At 56.9% G+C, this 14,464-nt stretch overlaps 1 protein-coding gene across 1 annotated transcript; it reads left to right on the forward strand.

Moving 5' to 3' along the window:
• The first annotated feature begins 58 nt into the window (after positions 1 to 58).
• Positions 59 to 14,100, forward strand: LOC137677438 (IgGFc-binding protein-like). The gene is made up of 11 exons (XM_068424741.1): positions 59 to 1,090; positions 1,184 to 1,518; positions 2,208 to 2,778; positions 4,868 to 5,469; positions 6,261 to 6,828; positions 7,711 to 8,294; positions 9,377 to 9,944; positions 11,074 to 11,273; positions 11,585 to 11,726; positions 12,273 to 12,604; positions 13,459 to 14,100. Exons 1-11 carry the CDS (start codon positions 85 to 87, stop codon positions 14,098 to 14,100), a joined length of 5,550 nt encoding a protein of 1,849 aa, XP_068280842.1. The 5' UTR covers positions 59 to 84.
• The last annotated feature ends 364 nt before the right edge of the window (positions 14,101 to 14,464 follow it).

The following is a 14,464-nucleotide window of genomic DNA, read 5'->3' on the forward strand; positions in this document are numbered from 1 at the left end:
GTGGTGACGGTGCGTGGTGGCAGCTTCACCAACACCGTCACCCTCGGGAGGGACGAGACGGTTTCTCTGCGCGTCCCCGGTGCCATGGAGCTCGCGGGCACGTGGCTTTCGGATAAAGCCATCTTGATCGAGGCCAACAAGGAGGTCTCCGTGGTGGCCTTCAGCTCCAAAAGCTACACCGTAGGTGGCACCACCGTTTTGCCCGTGGAGAAGTTGGGCAACGAGTACTACGTGGTGACGCCAGAAGACGCCAGGGAAGAAGGTTTGAAGGAGTTCGTTGTGGTGGCCGGGAAGACGTCGGCCACCGTTGCCATCAAGGTCAAGGGCAAGTTTCGTTACAAGGAGAGGACCTACTCCCCCGGTTCCACCCTCCGCATCCTCTTGAGCCCCTACCACAGCTTCCAACTCCAAAGTAGCGACGATTTGTCCGGCACCAAGATCACGTCGGACAACCCCGTGGCGGTCTTCAGCGGACACACCTGCGTGAAGATCCACACGGGCTGCGACTACGTGGTGGAGCAGCTCCTGCCCGTGGCCGAGTGGGGGAGAACTTACGTCGTGCCCCCCAACCCCTCGCAGAGCAACAGCGACTTCGCCTACGTCGTGGCGGCCCAGAAGACGGCCATCACCTACAACAGGGGTGATGTGGCCACCACCGAGGACATGGCGGCCGGCGAGGTCCGCAAGTTCGAGGTCAACCAACGTTCTCCTCTTTACGTGAGCGCTCCGGCCGCCATCCAAGTGGTTTACTTCTTCACCGGGGCCTACAAGCAAGACCCGCTTCTACTCAACATCCCACCCATCTCCACCTACTGCACGTCCTACCGCGTCATCAGCGTGGACGGCTACCAGAACCACGTGGTCCTCGTCGCCCATAGCGCCGACGCCAGCGCCACCACCCTCAACCAGAAGACAGACAGGACCATATCGTGGCAAGCGATTCCCGGCACGGACTTCTCCTGGGCCATGGTCACCATGAGGAAGCCGGCGGAGATCCAGAGCGCTGAGCACCAGCGGACACCCTTCGGGCTCCTGGTCATTGGCTTCCAGAGTTACGCCGGTTACGGCTTCACCGGCCTTTGCGCCACGCGTAAGTAGGGCCCACGCGTGGTTGCACCTTGCCAACGGCCAGGTCTTCTCCATGGTTGCCCATCCATGGTGTTTTTTGTCCCTTTCTCTGCAGCTTCTGCTCCGCCTTCCTGCGAAGACCTGGGCTGCCAGGAGAGGTGCGAGGTGGTGGATGGACAACCCACGTGCATCCAAGGAATCATCTCGACCTGCTGGGCCACCGGCGAACCCCACTACAAAACCTTTGATGGGAAGACCTTCGATTTCATGGGCACGTGCACCTACACCTTGACCAAGACCTGCGATCTGGACCCCACCCTGCCCGTCTTCAGCGTGGAGGCCAAAAACGAGCACAGGGGCAACCCGAAAGTCTCCTACGTGGGCTCCGTGACTGTCCGCGTCTACGACGTTACCATCGTGGTGGTCAGGGCTGAGGACGGGATTGTGAGGGTAGGTGAGAAAAATGATCATCAAATCCAAACCAATATCTTTGATGATGACCTTATGGGTCTTCTCCAACCTTTCTTCTCAGCAAGGGTCACCAGACATTGGAACGGGCTCAGGGAGGTGGTGGAGTCACCACCTCTGGAGGGGTTCAAAAGCTGTGGAGATGTGGTGCTGAGGGACATGGGGTAGTGGTGGCCTTGGCAGTGTTGGGTTAGGGTTGGACTTACAGAATCAATGAGGTTGGAAGAGCCCTCTGGGCTCATCGAGTCCAACCATGGCCCTGACACCACCATGGCAACATGACTTGATGGTCTTCAAGGTTCTTCCCAACCAAAAGCTCCTTTCCAAGCATTTCTTCTCAGAAGTGGTCATTAGACATTGGAAGGGGCTGCCCAGGGAGGTGGTGGAGTCACCATCTCTGAAGGGGTTGAAGACAAGACTGGCCATGGCACTTAGTGCCCTGGGCTAGTTGCCATGGTGGTGTCAGGGCAATGGTTGGACTCGATGAGCCCAGAGGGCTCTTCCAACCTCATTGAGTCTGTGATTCTAGATGATTCTATGATTCCGTGAGTCCATGACGCTGCTGCACCATCATCTCTTGCGAGAAGACACCTCAAAGCTCCAAAAACTCCATTTTTTACCCCATTTTGATGTCATTTGATGGTTCTTCACGCTTTTGTTGCCTCCTCCAGGTGAACAACCACCGCTCCCGCCTCCCCATATCCCTCGCTGACGGGAAGCTCCGCCTGCAGCAGAAGGGCAGGTCCGTGCTGGTCCAAACGGACTTCAAGCTGGAGGTCCTCTACAACTGGGATGACCACGTGGTGGTGAAGCTCCCCGGCACGTTCTCCGGCAAAGTGTGCGGGATGTGCGGCAACAACAACGGCGACCCCCGCGATGACTCCCTCATGCCCGATGGCAACCTGGCGCAGGACGCCGTGGAGCTGGGCCAGGCCTGGAAGGTGGCCAGCGAGAGCCACCGCTGCTTGGACACCTGCAGCGGGGCCTGCGGACGTTGTCCATGGGACAAAGCGGCCAAGTACAAGGTGGAGACGTCGTGTGGGTTGCTCACCCAACGCCTGGGGCCCTTCGAGAGGTGCCACGCCACCATCGACCCCGACGTCTACCTGAAGAACTGTGTCTACGACCTGTGCCTGAACGATGGGCTCCACCTCATGCTGTGCCAGGCCCTCAAAGCCTACGCAGATGACTGCCAGGAGGAGGGAGTCACCGTTGCTGACTGGAGGACGCTGGCACGTTGTCGTGAGTAGCTCCTCATTGACAGAAAATCCTCAGCCTTGGTCTTGGTCTCCCAAAAACTCATGCAGAAGGTCCAGGGAGTCCATGGAGACTCAAAAAACCCATGCAGAAGGTCCAGGGAGTCCATGGAGACTCCCTAAAACCCATGCAGAAGGTCCAGGGAGTCCATGGAGACTCACAAAAACCCATGCAGAAGGTCCAGGGAGTCCATGGAGACTCCCAAAAACCCATGCAGAAGGTCCAGGGAGTCCATGGAGACTCCCCAAAACCCATGCAGAAGGTCCAGGGAGTCCATGGAGACTCCCCAAAACCCATGCAGAAGGTCCAGGGAATCCATGGAGACTCCCAACAACCATGGTGCCCCATCCCCATCCCAACCATGGTGTCCCATCCCCATTACAACCATGGTGACCCATCCCCATCACAACCATGGTGCCCCATCCTCACCACAACCATGGTGTCCCATCCCCATCCCAACCATAGTGCCCCATCCCCATCACGACCATGGTGCCCCATCCCCATCCCAACCATGGTGCCCCATCCCCACCACAACCATGGTGCCCCATCCCCATCACGACCATGGTGCCCCATCCCCACCACGACCATGGTGCCCCATCCCCACCACAACCATGGTGCCCCATCCCCATCACAACCATGGTGCCCCATCACCACCACAACCATGGTGCCCCATCCCCACCACGACCATGGTACCCCATCCCCATCACAACCATGGTGCCCCATCCCAACCATGGTGCCCCATCCCCATCCCAACCATGGTGCCCCATCCCCACCACGACCATGGTGTCCCATCCCCACCACAACCATGGTGTCCTATCCCAACCATGGTGCCCCATCCCCATCCCAACCATGGTGTCCCATCCCCATTACAACCATGGTGACCCATCCCCATCATAACCATGGTGCCCCAACACGACCATGGTGTCCCATCCCCATCACAACCATGGTGCCCCATCCTCACCACAACCATGGTGTCCCATCCCCACCACGACCATGGTGCCCCATCCCCATCACAACCATGGTGTCCCATCCCAACCATGGTGCCCCATCCCCATCCCAACCATAGTGCCCCATCCCCATCACAACCATGGTGTCCCATCCCAACCATGATGTCCCATCCCCATCACAACCATGGTGCCTCATCCCCATCACAACCATGGTGTCCCATCCCAGCCATGGTGTCCCATCCCCATCCCAACCATGGTGTCCCATCCCCACCATGACCATGGTGCCCCACCACGACCATGGTGCCCCATCCCCACCACGACCATGGTGCCCCATCCCCACCACAACCATGGTGCCCCATCCCCACCACAACCATGGTGCCCCATCCCCACCACAACCATGGTGTCCCATCCCCACCACAACCATGGTGTCCCATCCCCACCACGACCATGGTGCCCCATCCCCACCACGACCATGGTGCCCCATCCCCACCACAACCATGGTGCCCCATCCCCACCACAACCATGGTGCCCCATCCCCATCACAACCATAGTGCCCCATCCTCACCACAACCATGGTGTCCCATCCCCATCCCAACCATAGTGCCCCATCCCCATCACGACCATGGTGCCCCATCCCCATCCCAACCATGGTGCCCCATCCCCACCACAACCATGGTGCCCCATCCCCATCACGACCATGGTGCCCCATCCCCATCACGACCATGGTGCCCCATCCCCATCACGACCATGGTGCCCCATCCCCACCACAACCATGGTGCCCCATCCCCATCACGACCATGGTGCCCCATCCCCACCACAACCATGGTGTCCCACCCCCACCACGACCATGGTGCCCCATCCCCATCACAACCATGGTGTCCCATCCCAACCATGATGTCCCATCCCCATCACAACCATGGTGCCTCATCCCCATCACAACCATGGTGTCCCATCCCAGCCATGGTGTCCCATCCCCATCCCAACCATGGTGTCCCATCCCCACCATGACCATGGTGCCCCACCACGACCATGGTGCCCCATCCCCATCCCAACCATGGTGCCCCATCCCCATCACGACCATGGTGCCCCATCCCCACCACGACCATGGTGTCCCCTCCTTCCAACAGCTCTCTCCTGCCCGGAGAACAGCAACTACACCACGTGTGGCCCCGCCTGTCCCACCACCTGCAACGACGCCGCGGTGCCCACCAACTGCGACGCCTCCACCTGCGTGGAGACCTGCCAGTGCCACCAGGGCTTCGTGTTGGACGCCAACAAGTGCATCCCTCAGGCTGAGTGCGGCTGCGTCTTCGAGGGCCTCCTCCATGGCCTCCACGAGGAGTTTTGGGGGGACACCACCTGCACCCAACGTTGCGTCTGCGACGCGGAGTCCCGGAGGGCCGTGTGCCGCCGGGCCACCTGCCGTGACGGAGAAGAATGCCGGGTGGAGGAGGGCATCCAGGGTTGCTACCCCAAGAGCTACGGGACCTGCGCGGCGGCTGGTGCCACCTACTACGAGACCTTTGATGGTGGGAAGTTCACCTTCCAAGGCACGTGCATGTACCAGTTGGTTGGGTTGTGCAAGGAGAACCAAGGTCTGGTGGACTTCCAGGTGCTGGTGCAGAACGGCCGCCACAACGATGAGCTTCTGGCCTCCATCGCTCGCGTGATGGTCAAAGTCTACGAGAAAACCATTGGGATCAGCCAGGAGCACGCCGGCAAAATCATGGTGGGTTCACCAAAGGTTTCTTTATCTAATCGCCGTGTTCTTCACCTTCTGCTCCTCACCCCAACCTCCTTGTCCCATGTCTTCTCCTCCACCCTCTCTCCTCTATTTTTTAATGTGTTGAGTATTCTTCTCCAACCATGCCACCGAGATCCAGAGCTACCTGGTCTCTTTGCCCCACGTTAATCAAGATGAGATTTAATTGCCTAAATATGAGGTTCTCCACCTGAAGATGGAGGTTGGTGGGTGGTAGAAGCCGTGGAGCTTCAAGCACCTCAAAGCTGGTGGGCATCTGGATGGGTGATGGAAGCCGTGGAGCTTCAAGCACCTCAAAGCTGGTGGGCATCTGGATGGGTGAGAGAAGCCGTGGAGCTTCAAGCACCTCAAAGCTGGTGGGCATCTGGATGGGTGAGAGAAGCCATGGAGCTTCAAGCACCTCAAAGCTGGTGGGCATCTGTGTGGGTGATGGAAGCCGTGGAGCTTCAAGCACCTCAAAGCTGGTGGGCATCTGGATGGGTGAGAGAAGCCGTGGAGCTTCAAGGACCTCAAAGCTGGTGGGCATCTGGATGGGTGAGAGAAGCCGTGGAGCTTCAAGGATCTCAAAGCTGGTGGGCATCTGGATATGGGTGATAGAAGCTGTGGAGCTTCAAGCACCTCAAAGCTGGTGGGCATCTGGATTTGGGGCAGATGATTAGATCTGAGGAGTCTTCTTCTACGTCAGTTGGGTTCTTTGGCTGGTGACTTTTGCTGTTGGGCACCAAATTTTATGTCTTTTCTTCTTGATTTGTCCCCAGATTGATGACCAGTTGGTCAACCTACCATACCAGTATGGAAACGGGAAGATCTCCATCTACAGAGGTGGACAGGACGCGGTGATAGAGACAGACTTTGGCCTCACCGTCACCTACGACTGGCAAGGCCAAGTCACCGTGTCGGCGCCCAGCACTTACGCCAACACCCTGTGTGGCCTCTGTGGCAACTACAACGGCGACGTGGGCGACGAGATGATGATGAAGAACGGCCAAGTGACGTCAAACCCAGACACCTTCGGGCTCAGCTGGAAGGTGACCGACATCCCCGGCTGCGCGGAGCTGTCGCAGGTGGAATGTCCTGCCATGATGGCGGCTCTACAGCACCACAAGGTCTTCAAGGCGGGTTGTGGGGTCATCCTACAAGCGAATGGACCTTTTGGAGGTTGCCATGACCATGTAGACGCCGAGAGATACTTCCAGAACTGCGTGCGGGATTTTTGCCTCTTCTCGGACCAGGAGGACGCCATGTGCCTGGTCATCGCCCGCTACACCACTGCCTGCCAGGCCGCTGGTGTCACTGTTGGGACGTGGAGGACGGACGATTTCTGCAGTAAGTTGGACTGATTGGTGGGTTTTTGCTCATGAGAGGTCACAACTGTCCAAGGGACCCTGAATCCTGGACCACACCCACGTTGGGACAACTTTGAGGTGGGAATCATCTCGCTTAGTGGTGGTTTATCCCACCCAAAGTCTAGGTAGGTCCCATCATCTGTTTACCCAAAGTCTAGGTAGGTCCCATCATCTCTGTTTACCCAAAGGCGGTACTTTGTGGTCCACCTCTTTCTGGGTGCAAACATGGTGGTGACAACGTCTATGGGCTCATGTTGACTTGGCCATGAAGGACACAGTCATGGTAGGTCCACGTGTGGTTGTCCACCTCTTTTAGGGTGCAAACAAGCTGGCATCAAAATCTATGGGTTCACGTTGACTTTGCCATGAGGGACACAGTCACGGTAGGTCCACGCATGGTGATCCACCTCTTTTAGGGTGCAGACATGGTGGTGACAAAGTCTAGGTAGGTCCCATCATCTCTTTACCCAAAGTTTAGGTAGGTCCCATCATCTCTTTACCCAAAGATTAGGTAGGTCCCATCATCTCTGTCTATCCAAAGCCTAGGTAGGTCCCATCATCCACCTGCCCTGGAAGTTGATTGGAGACCCAACGTTGGAGCTTGAGGGAACGTCCTTGTTTCTCTGGAGAATGATGGGGGAAACCAGGTGGTTCAGGGGGTGGAAACCTCAGAAGGGTTGAGATGTCCCATGTGGACACCTCTTCCTTCATCATCTTCGCAGTGAGGAAGAGATGACTCGGCCATGGAGTAATTGGCTAAAAAAATCAGTGAATTAGGTTCATCTGGTGAACCTCATCAGCAGACACAACCTAATTACGTGTCATTTCCCTGCTCCTAACGAACCTTCTCGTCTGGTGGTAGGTCTTTCGTGTCCTCCAAACAGCCACTACGAGATCTGCTCCCAGGGCTGCAGCCAGACCTGCGGCGCCATCTACACCCCGATGAAGTGCTTGGAGAGGTGCCGGGAGGGCTGCGCGTGCAACGAAGGCTTCGTCCTCAGCGGCCACAAGTGCGTCCCCCTGTCCAAGTGCCAATGCTTCCATGAGGGCTTCTACTACAAGGTGGACGAGACCTTCTTCCCCACCAAGCAGGAGAAATGTCAGTGCCAGGTTGGTGGCACTGTGAGCTGCCAAAAGTCTTGCCCTGGAGGCGGCGAAGGAGAAGTCATCGATGGCGTCTTCCAATGTCCACCTGCCACGCTCAAGGCCTGCGTGGCCACCGGTGACCGCAACTACGTCTCCTTTGATGGGATGGCTTTCAACATCTCGGGCGCTTGCTCTTACACCCTCACGAAGACCTGCGCCGGTGACAATGTCCAACCATTTGTGGTGAAAATCGAGAAGGTCGCCCGGCAGAAGAAGAAGGTCTCCGGCATCCGAGCGTTGTCCGTTGAAGTCTACGGGTTGACGTTGACCTTGACGCGAGGCAAGAGGGGAGCTGTCACGGTAAGGTGGCACTTTGTGGTCCACTTCTTTCTGGGGGCAAACATGGTGGTGACAAAGTCTATGGTCTCATGTCGACGTGGCCATGAAGGACATAGTTGTGGTAGGTCCACATGTTGTTGTCCACCTCTTTCTGGGTGCAAACATGGTGGTGATGACGTCTATGGGCTCATGTTGACTTGGCCATGAAGGACACAGTCGTGGTAGGTCCACATGTTGTTGTCCACCTCTTTCTGGGTGCAAACATGGTGGTGATGACGTCTATGGGCTCATGTTGACTTGGCCATGAAGGACACAGTCGTGGTAGGTCCACGTGTGGTTGTCCACCTCTTTTAGGGCGCAAACATGGTGGTGTCCAAGTCTATGGGCTCATGTTGACTTGGCCATGAAGGACACAGTCGTGGTAGGTCCACGCATGGTGATCCACCTCTTTTAGGGTGCAAACATGGTGGTGTCCAAGTCTACAGCCTCATGTTGACTTGGCCATGAAGGACACAGTCGTGGTAGGTCCACACATGGTGATCCACCTCTTTTAGGGTGCAAACATGGTGGTGACAAAGTCTGTGGGCTCATGTTGACTTGACCATGAAGGACAGAGTCGTGGTAGGTCCACGTGTGGTTGTCCACCTCTTCTAGGGTGCAAACATGGTGGTGTCCAAGTCTATGGGCTCATGTTGACTTGGCCACGAAGGACACAGTCACGGTAGGTCCACGCATGGTGATCCACCTCTTTTAGGGTGCAAACATGGTGGTGACAAAGTCTATGGGCTCATGTTGACTTGGCCATGAGGGACACAGTCACGGTAGGTCCACGCGTGGTTGTCCACCTCTTTTAGGGTGCAAACATGGTGGCGTCCAAGTCTACAGCCTCATGTTGACTCTGGTGTGAAGCACGAGCTGTGTGGTCACAGGGAGGCCATGTTTTGTGGTCCACATCTTTTCGGTTGCCAACATGGGAGCCCCAAAATTGTTTCTCCTAGATGGAGGGGAGACCTCAGCCTTATCTCCAAGACAAAGCCATGCTCAAGCCTTCTCCTTGGAGCATCCTTGAGGCTCACTGGAGGGTTTCTCTCTCCCTGTCCCAGGTGGACTCCATATCCCACCACCTCCCGGCCATCCTGAGCAAGGGACGAGTCCAGGTACACCAACACGGGATGGGCGTCCTGCTCCAAACTGACTTCGGCCTCGTCGTACGTTATGACCTCCTCCACCACGTGACGGTCACGGTCCCGCAGAGCTACCAGGGCCACCTTTGCGGCCTCTGTGGCAACTACAATGGGCAACGCAACGATGATTTCCTCCTCCCCAATGGCCAACGGGCGCCCAACGCGTTGGCCTTTGGCTCTGCCTGGAAGACGCCCGATGTGTCTTGCAGTGATGACTGCCCCAAGGACGACTGCCCCGTCTGCACGGAGAAGAAGAAGGAGGTCCTCCAAAAACCCAACTACTGCGGCCTCCTCACGGCCCCAAAGGGCCCCTTTGCCTCCTGCCACCCCCTCATCAACCCCACCCTGTATCTCCAAGCCTGCCTCCATGACCTTTGCCTGGCTGGAGGGGACACCCGTGTCCTCTGCCAGAGCCTCCAGAGCTACGCCACCGCTTGCCAAGACGCCGGCATCGCCATTGAGGCTTGGAGAACACCATCCTTCTGCCGTAAGTGGAGGTCGTGGGTGGGAAATGTCCTCCCTGGACGAGAAGTCGCATCTTGTTGGGGTTAATTGAAAAGTAGGCGGGGCTTTGTAATTAATTTCTAAGAGGTGTTGGGGCCGGGTGTCGGTGCTGACCACCCTCGATGCAGACGGTGCTGTTGGGTTGGGGTGGAGAGGATGATGATGGTGGGTGGTGGCCCAGGGTTGGGGAGGATGATGATGACACCGAAATAGTTGCACCTGGGACAAGCCAACGCAAGGGGGTGGGGGATAAATAAGGCAACGCAAGCGCCAACCAGGTGTGGTTTCATCCATGTTTGGGCAAGAGAAGCCAACGAAGGGCCACCCAGGTGGATTTTTGTTGGCCTTTTGGGCAAGTAGGAAGAACCAAGAGAAGCACCCAATTTTTGCTGGTATTGGGTGAAAACGGAGAAGGCCAACACAGGTGCCAACGGGGTGAAGTCTCGTTGACCCTGGGGGCAAACGAGAAGAGCCAACGCCGAGAAAACCACCTTGTTGGTGCTTGTGTTGGCTTTTCCCACTTGTCCCCAAGACCAAGCGCCAACGGGGTGAAGTCTCGTTGACCCTGGGGGCACATGGGAAGAGCCAACGCCGAGAAAACCACCTTGTTGGTCCTTGTGTTGGCTTCTCCCACTTGTCCCCAAGACCAAGCGCCAACGGGGTGAAGTCTCGTTGACCCTGGGGGCACATGGGAAGAGCCAACGCCGAGAAAACCACCTCGTTGGTCCTTGTGTTGGCTTCTCCCACTTGTCCCCAAGACCAAGTGCCAACGAGGTGAAGTCTCGTTGACCCTGAGGGCAAACGGGAAGAGCCAACGCCGAGAAAACCACCTTGTTGGTGCTTGTGTTGGCTTCTCCTACTTGTCCCCAAGACCAAGCACCAATGGGGTGAAGTCTCGTTGACCCTGGGGGCACATGGGAAGAGCCAACGCCGAGAAAACCACCTTGTTGGTCCTTGTGTTGGCTTCTCCCACTTGTCCCCAAGACCAAGCACCAACGGGTTGTGTTTCCATCACCGTTTGGGCTCTACCACCTCCCTGGAGTACAACCCTGGGCTGGCACCGCTCTTCCACCCAACGTTCAATCTTGGGATGATCATCCTTGTCCTTCCAGCTCTCAAGTGCCCCACCAAGAGCAACTACTCGCTCTGCACCAACCTCTGCGTCAACAGTTGCACGGGGCTTGTAGATGCCTCCATATGTCCCAAAACCTGCGTCGAAGGCTGCCAGTGTGATGAAGGGTTTGTCTTTGACGGGTACGGCTGCGTTCCCAAGGATGGATGTGGATGCTTTGTGGACGGGAGATACTACAAGGTAATAATTTCCGGAGTTTGGGGACGTTTGGGTGGGTTTAGGTAAAAATTTACCTCCTGTGACGGTGGTGAGAGCCTGGCCCAGGTTGCCCAGAGAAGCTGTGGCTGCCCCCTCCCTGGCAGTGTTCAAGGCCAGGTTGGATGGGGCTTGGAGCAACCTGGTCTGGTGGAAGGTGTTGCTGCCCAAGGGTTGGAACTAGATGGTCTTCAAGGTCCCTTCCAACCCAAACCCTACGATGATGATTCTATGGTATTTTTTTCCCCCTTCTCCACGTTTTTACGCTCTTCTCATCGCCACCTCTCGCCCCGCAGCCCCACGAGTCGGTCTTGAAGGACAAGTGCCAGCAACGTTGCACGTGTGTCCCCGGCAAGGGCTTGACTTGCAACGGCCACAGCTGCACCGACGACGAAAGCTGTGAAATCCGCGACGGGGTCTTGGGTTGCGTCAACCAAAGTGAGGAAAAATTGGGGTTGGTTGGGTGGAAAAGACAAAAAAAAGGGATGTTGCAGCCAGAGGAGATCCTGGGGCTGGTCTAGATGTTTGGTCTGGCTGAGGTGGACTCCCTCTGGCAAGGGGAGATGGAGGCCATAGAGCCCATCTCCAACCCCAAGAGGGTCAGGGATGCGGTGGGAGGGTTTTGGAGGAGCAAAGCGCCTCAGAAAAGCCACCTCTTGGCTTTGCATCCACCCAGATGTCCTGTTTGAACCATGGTGGCACCTTCTTGAAGGACAGGTGTCATCTTGGGTGATGATGGACCCAATCTTGTTGCTTTTCCAAGCAATGGTGGCTGAAAAGGGGACATTTGGGGTTGGCGATGGATTGTTGCGCTCTGATTTACATCTCAGAGCTTCCAATCTCCTGCCAAAGCCCAAGGGGGAGCAGAGGACACTTGGTGGGACCTCAACACTGGTGAGGACGCTTGGTTTGCATGGTGACGTGGGACGTGCCCCTCACCAGGACATCTCCCGTGGTTTCTCCCATGGTTTCTTCTCCTTCCAGACCCTTGCAAAGCCCTTCGGTGCCGGCCCAAGGAGAGGTGCAAGTTGAAGGATGGTCAAACCAAGTGTGTCCCATCCCTGGTTGCTACCTGCTGGGCTTGGGGTGACCCCCACTACCACACCTTCGACGGGCTCGATTTCGACTTCCAAGGCACCTGCACCTACACCATGGCCGAATCCTGCGGGAATGACACCAGCTTGGTGCCCTTCAAGGTGGAGGCCAAGAACGACATCCGTGGTGGGGTGAAATCCGTCTCTTACGTGAGTTTGGTCAACATCAAGGTCTATGGCCACCATGTCTCCATCCACCGGAGGGAAGTGGGCAAAGTCAGGGTGAGTTGGCCTAAAATGGAGGGAAAATTGACCTTTCCCCACCTCTTTTTTTTCATCTGTATCTTCCTCACCTCCTTCTTCATCCATCTTCTCCATCATGGTCAACATCTCTTCCTGCTCCATCAGGGCCACCATTATTTTTGGGTAAATCAATCAAAGTGGAACGTGGATTAATGATAAATGTTGGGTTATGCCACAACATCTTGCGTGAGGCCACCTGAGGTTGGTTTCTGCTCCTTGGGGTAGCCAAAACCCACCAGAAGCAGCTGCAGGAGGTCTCCAAGACCTCAAAGCGTGTGGGACATCCCACCCCAGAAGGTTTATGGTGAAGGTCAAGAAAGATATGGAACTACTGGAGAGAGTCCAGTGGAGGGGTACGGAGATGGTCAGAGGGCTGGAACACCTCTGCTATGGAGACAGGCTGAGAGAGTTGGGGCTGGTCAGCCTGGAGAAGGCTCCATGGAGACCTTCTAGCACCTTCCAGCGCCTGAAGGGGCTACAGGAAAGCAGGAGAAGGACTTTTGACAAGGGCGTGGAGTGATGGGATGAAGGGAGATGGTTTTAAACCCAAAAAGAGGAGATTTAGATATAATTTAGGAATAAATTCTTTGCTTTGAGGGTGGTGAGAGCCTGGCCCAGGTTGCCCAGAGCAGCTGTGGCTGCCCCCTCCCTGGCAGGGTTCAAGGCCAGGTTGGATGGGGCTGGGAGCAACCTGGTCTGGTGGAAGGTGTCCCTGCCCATGGGTTGGAACTGGAAGATCTTCAAGGTCCCTCCCAACCCAAACCGGTCTGTGGTTGTATGATCTATGATTTCATGGTGCCCCACGCTCACATCTGCTGCTCCTCAACCCGCAGGTGAACGGGGTGGTGACGCTCCTCCCGGTGACCCTGGACGATGGCAAGGTCCAGGTCTTCCAGAGCGGGCTCAGCGCCGTCTTGGAGACGGATTTTGGCCTCCGGGTGACTTACGACTGGATCTGGCGTCTTCTCATCGACCTCCCCAGCAGCTACTACAAACATACCTGCGGCCTCTGCGGCAACTTCAACCTCAAGGCCGAGGATGACGTCCCTCAGAGCGGCGCCGACCTCGCCGCCGTGGTGGCCTGGGCCGAAGGCTGGAAGGTCCCCGAAGACGACGACCCATTTTGCTGGGATTATTGTGAAGGCACCTGCCCGGTGTGCGAGGAGGAGAAGAAGGAGCTGTACGGGGGCAACCAGTACTGCGGCCTCATCAAGAAGACCTTCCAAGGGCCCTTCAAGGCTTGCCATGACGTCGTCAAGCCCCAAGATTTCTACCGCAACTGCCTCTACGACGTGTGCATGAGCGACGGGGCGAAGCAGATCCTCTGCCAGGTGCTGGAAGCTTACGCGGCCACCTGCAAGAAGCGCGGGGCCGTGGTGCACGACTGGAGGACGCCGTCGGGTTGCCGTAAGCAACGGGTTTCCTCCTCGGTGGATGTGGTGGGTGGCTTTTTGGAGAAGAAGGGGAATGTCTAAGCGTGGGGTGATGCACGCGGTGGTGTTTGAATGGGGGGACGTCCAGCGCTGGGGCGTTGCGTGGGGATGTTCAGCCCTGGGATGGTCATAGAACCATAGAACCTCATGGGTTGGAAGGGACCTCTGGAGGTCATCGAGTCCAACCGCCCTACCAGAGCAGGACCAATCCAGGGCAGGTCACACAGGAACGCATCCAGATGGGACCTGGAAGCCTCCAGAGAAGGAGACTCCACAACCTCTCTGGGGAGCCTGTTCCAGGGCTCTGGAACCCTCACAGTGAAGTTCTTCCTCACGTTGAATTCTTGTTGAACCTCATTAGGTTCCTCCTGGGCAGTGTGCCCAGGTGGCCAAGAAGGCCAATGGC

Source organism: Nyctibius grandis, unplaced genomic scaffold, assembly GCF_013368605.1.
Source record: "Nyctibius grandis isolate bNycGra1 unplaced genomic scaffold, bNycGra1.pri scaffold_59_arrow_ctg1, whole genome shotgun sequence".
In the NCBI taxonomy this organism is placed as follows: domain Eukaryota; kingdom Metazoa; phylum Chordata; class Aves; order Nyctibiiformes; family Nyctibiidae; genus Nyctibius; species Nyctibius grandis.

Bases quoted from the DNA above. Each gene is read 5' to 3' on its own strand.
- LOC137677438 (XM_068424741.1), top strand. From the start codon at position 85: ATGGAGCTCGCGGGCACGTGGCTTTCGGATAAAGCCATCTTGATCGAG. The intron at 9,945-11,073 runs GTAAGTGGAGGT...TTGTCCTTCCAG, and splicing joins GAGAACACCATCCTTCTGCC to CTCTCAAGTGCCCCACCAAG. The intron at 12,605-13,458 runs GTGAGTTGGCCT...CTCAACCCGCAG, and splicing joins GGGAAGTGGGCAAAGTCAGG to GTGAACGGGGTGGTGACGCT.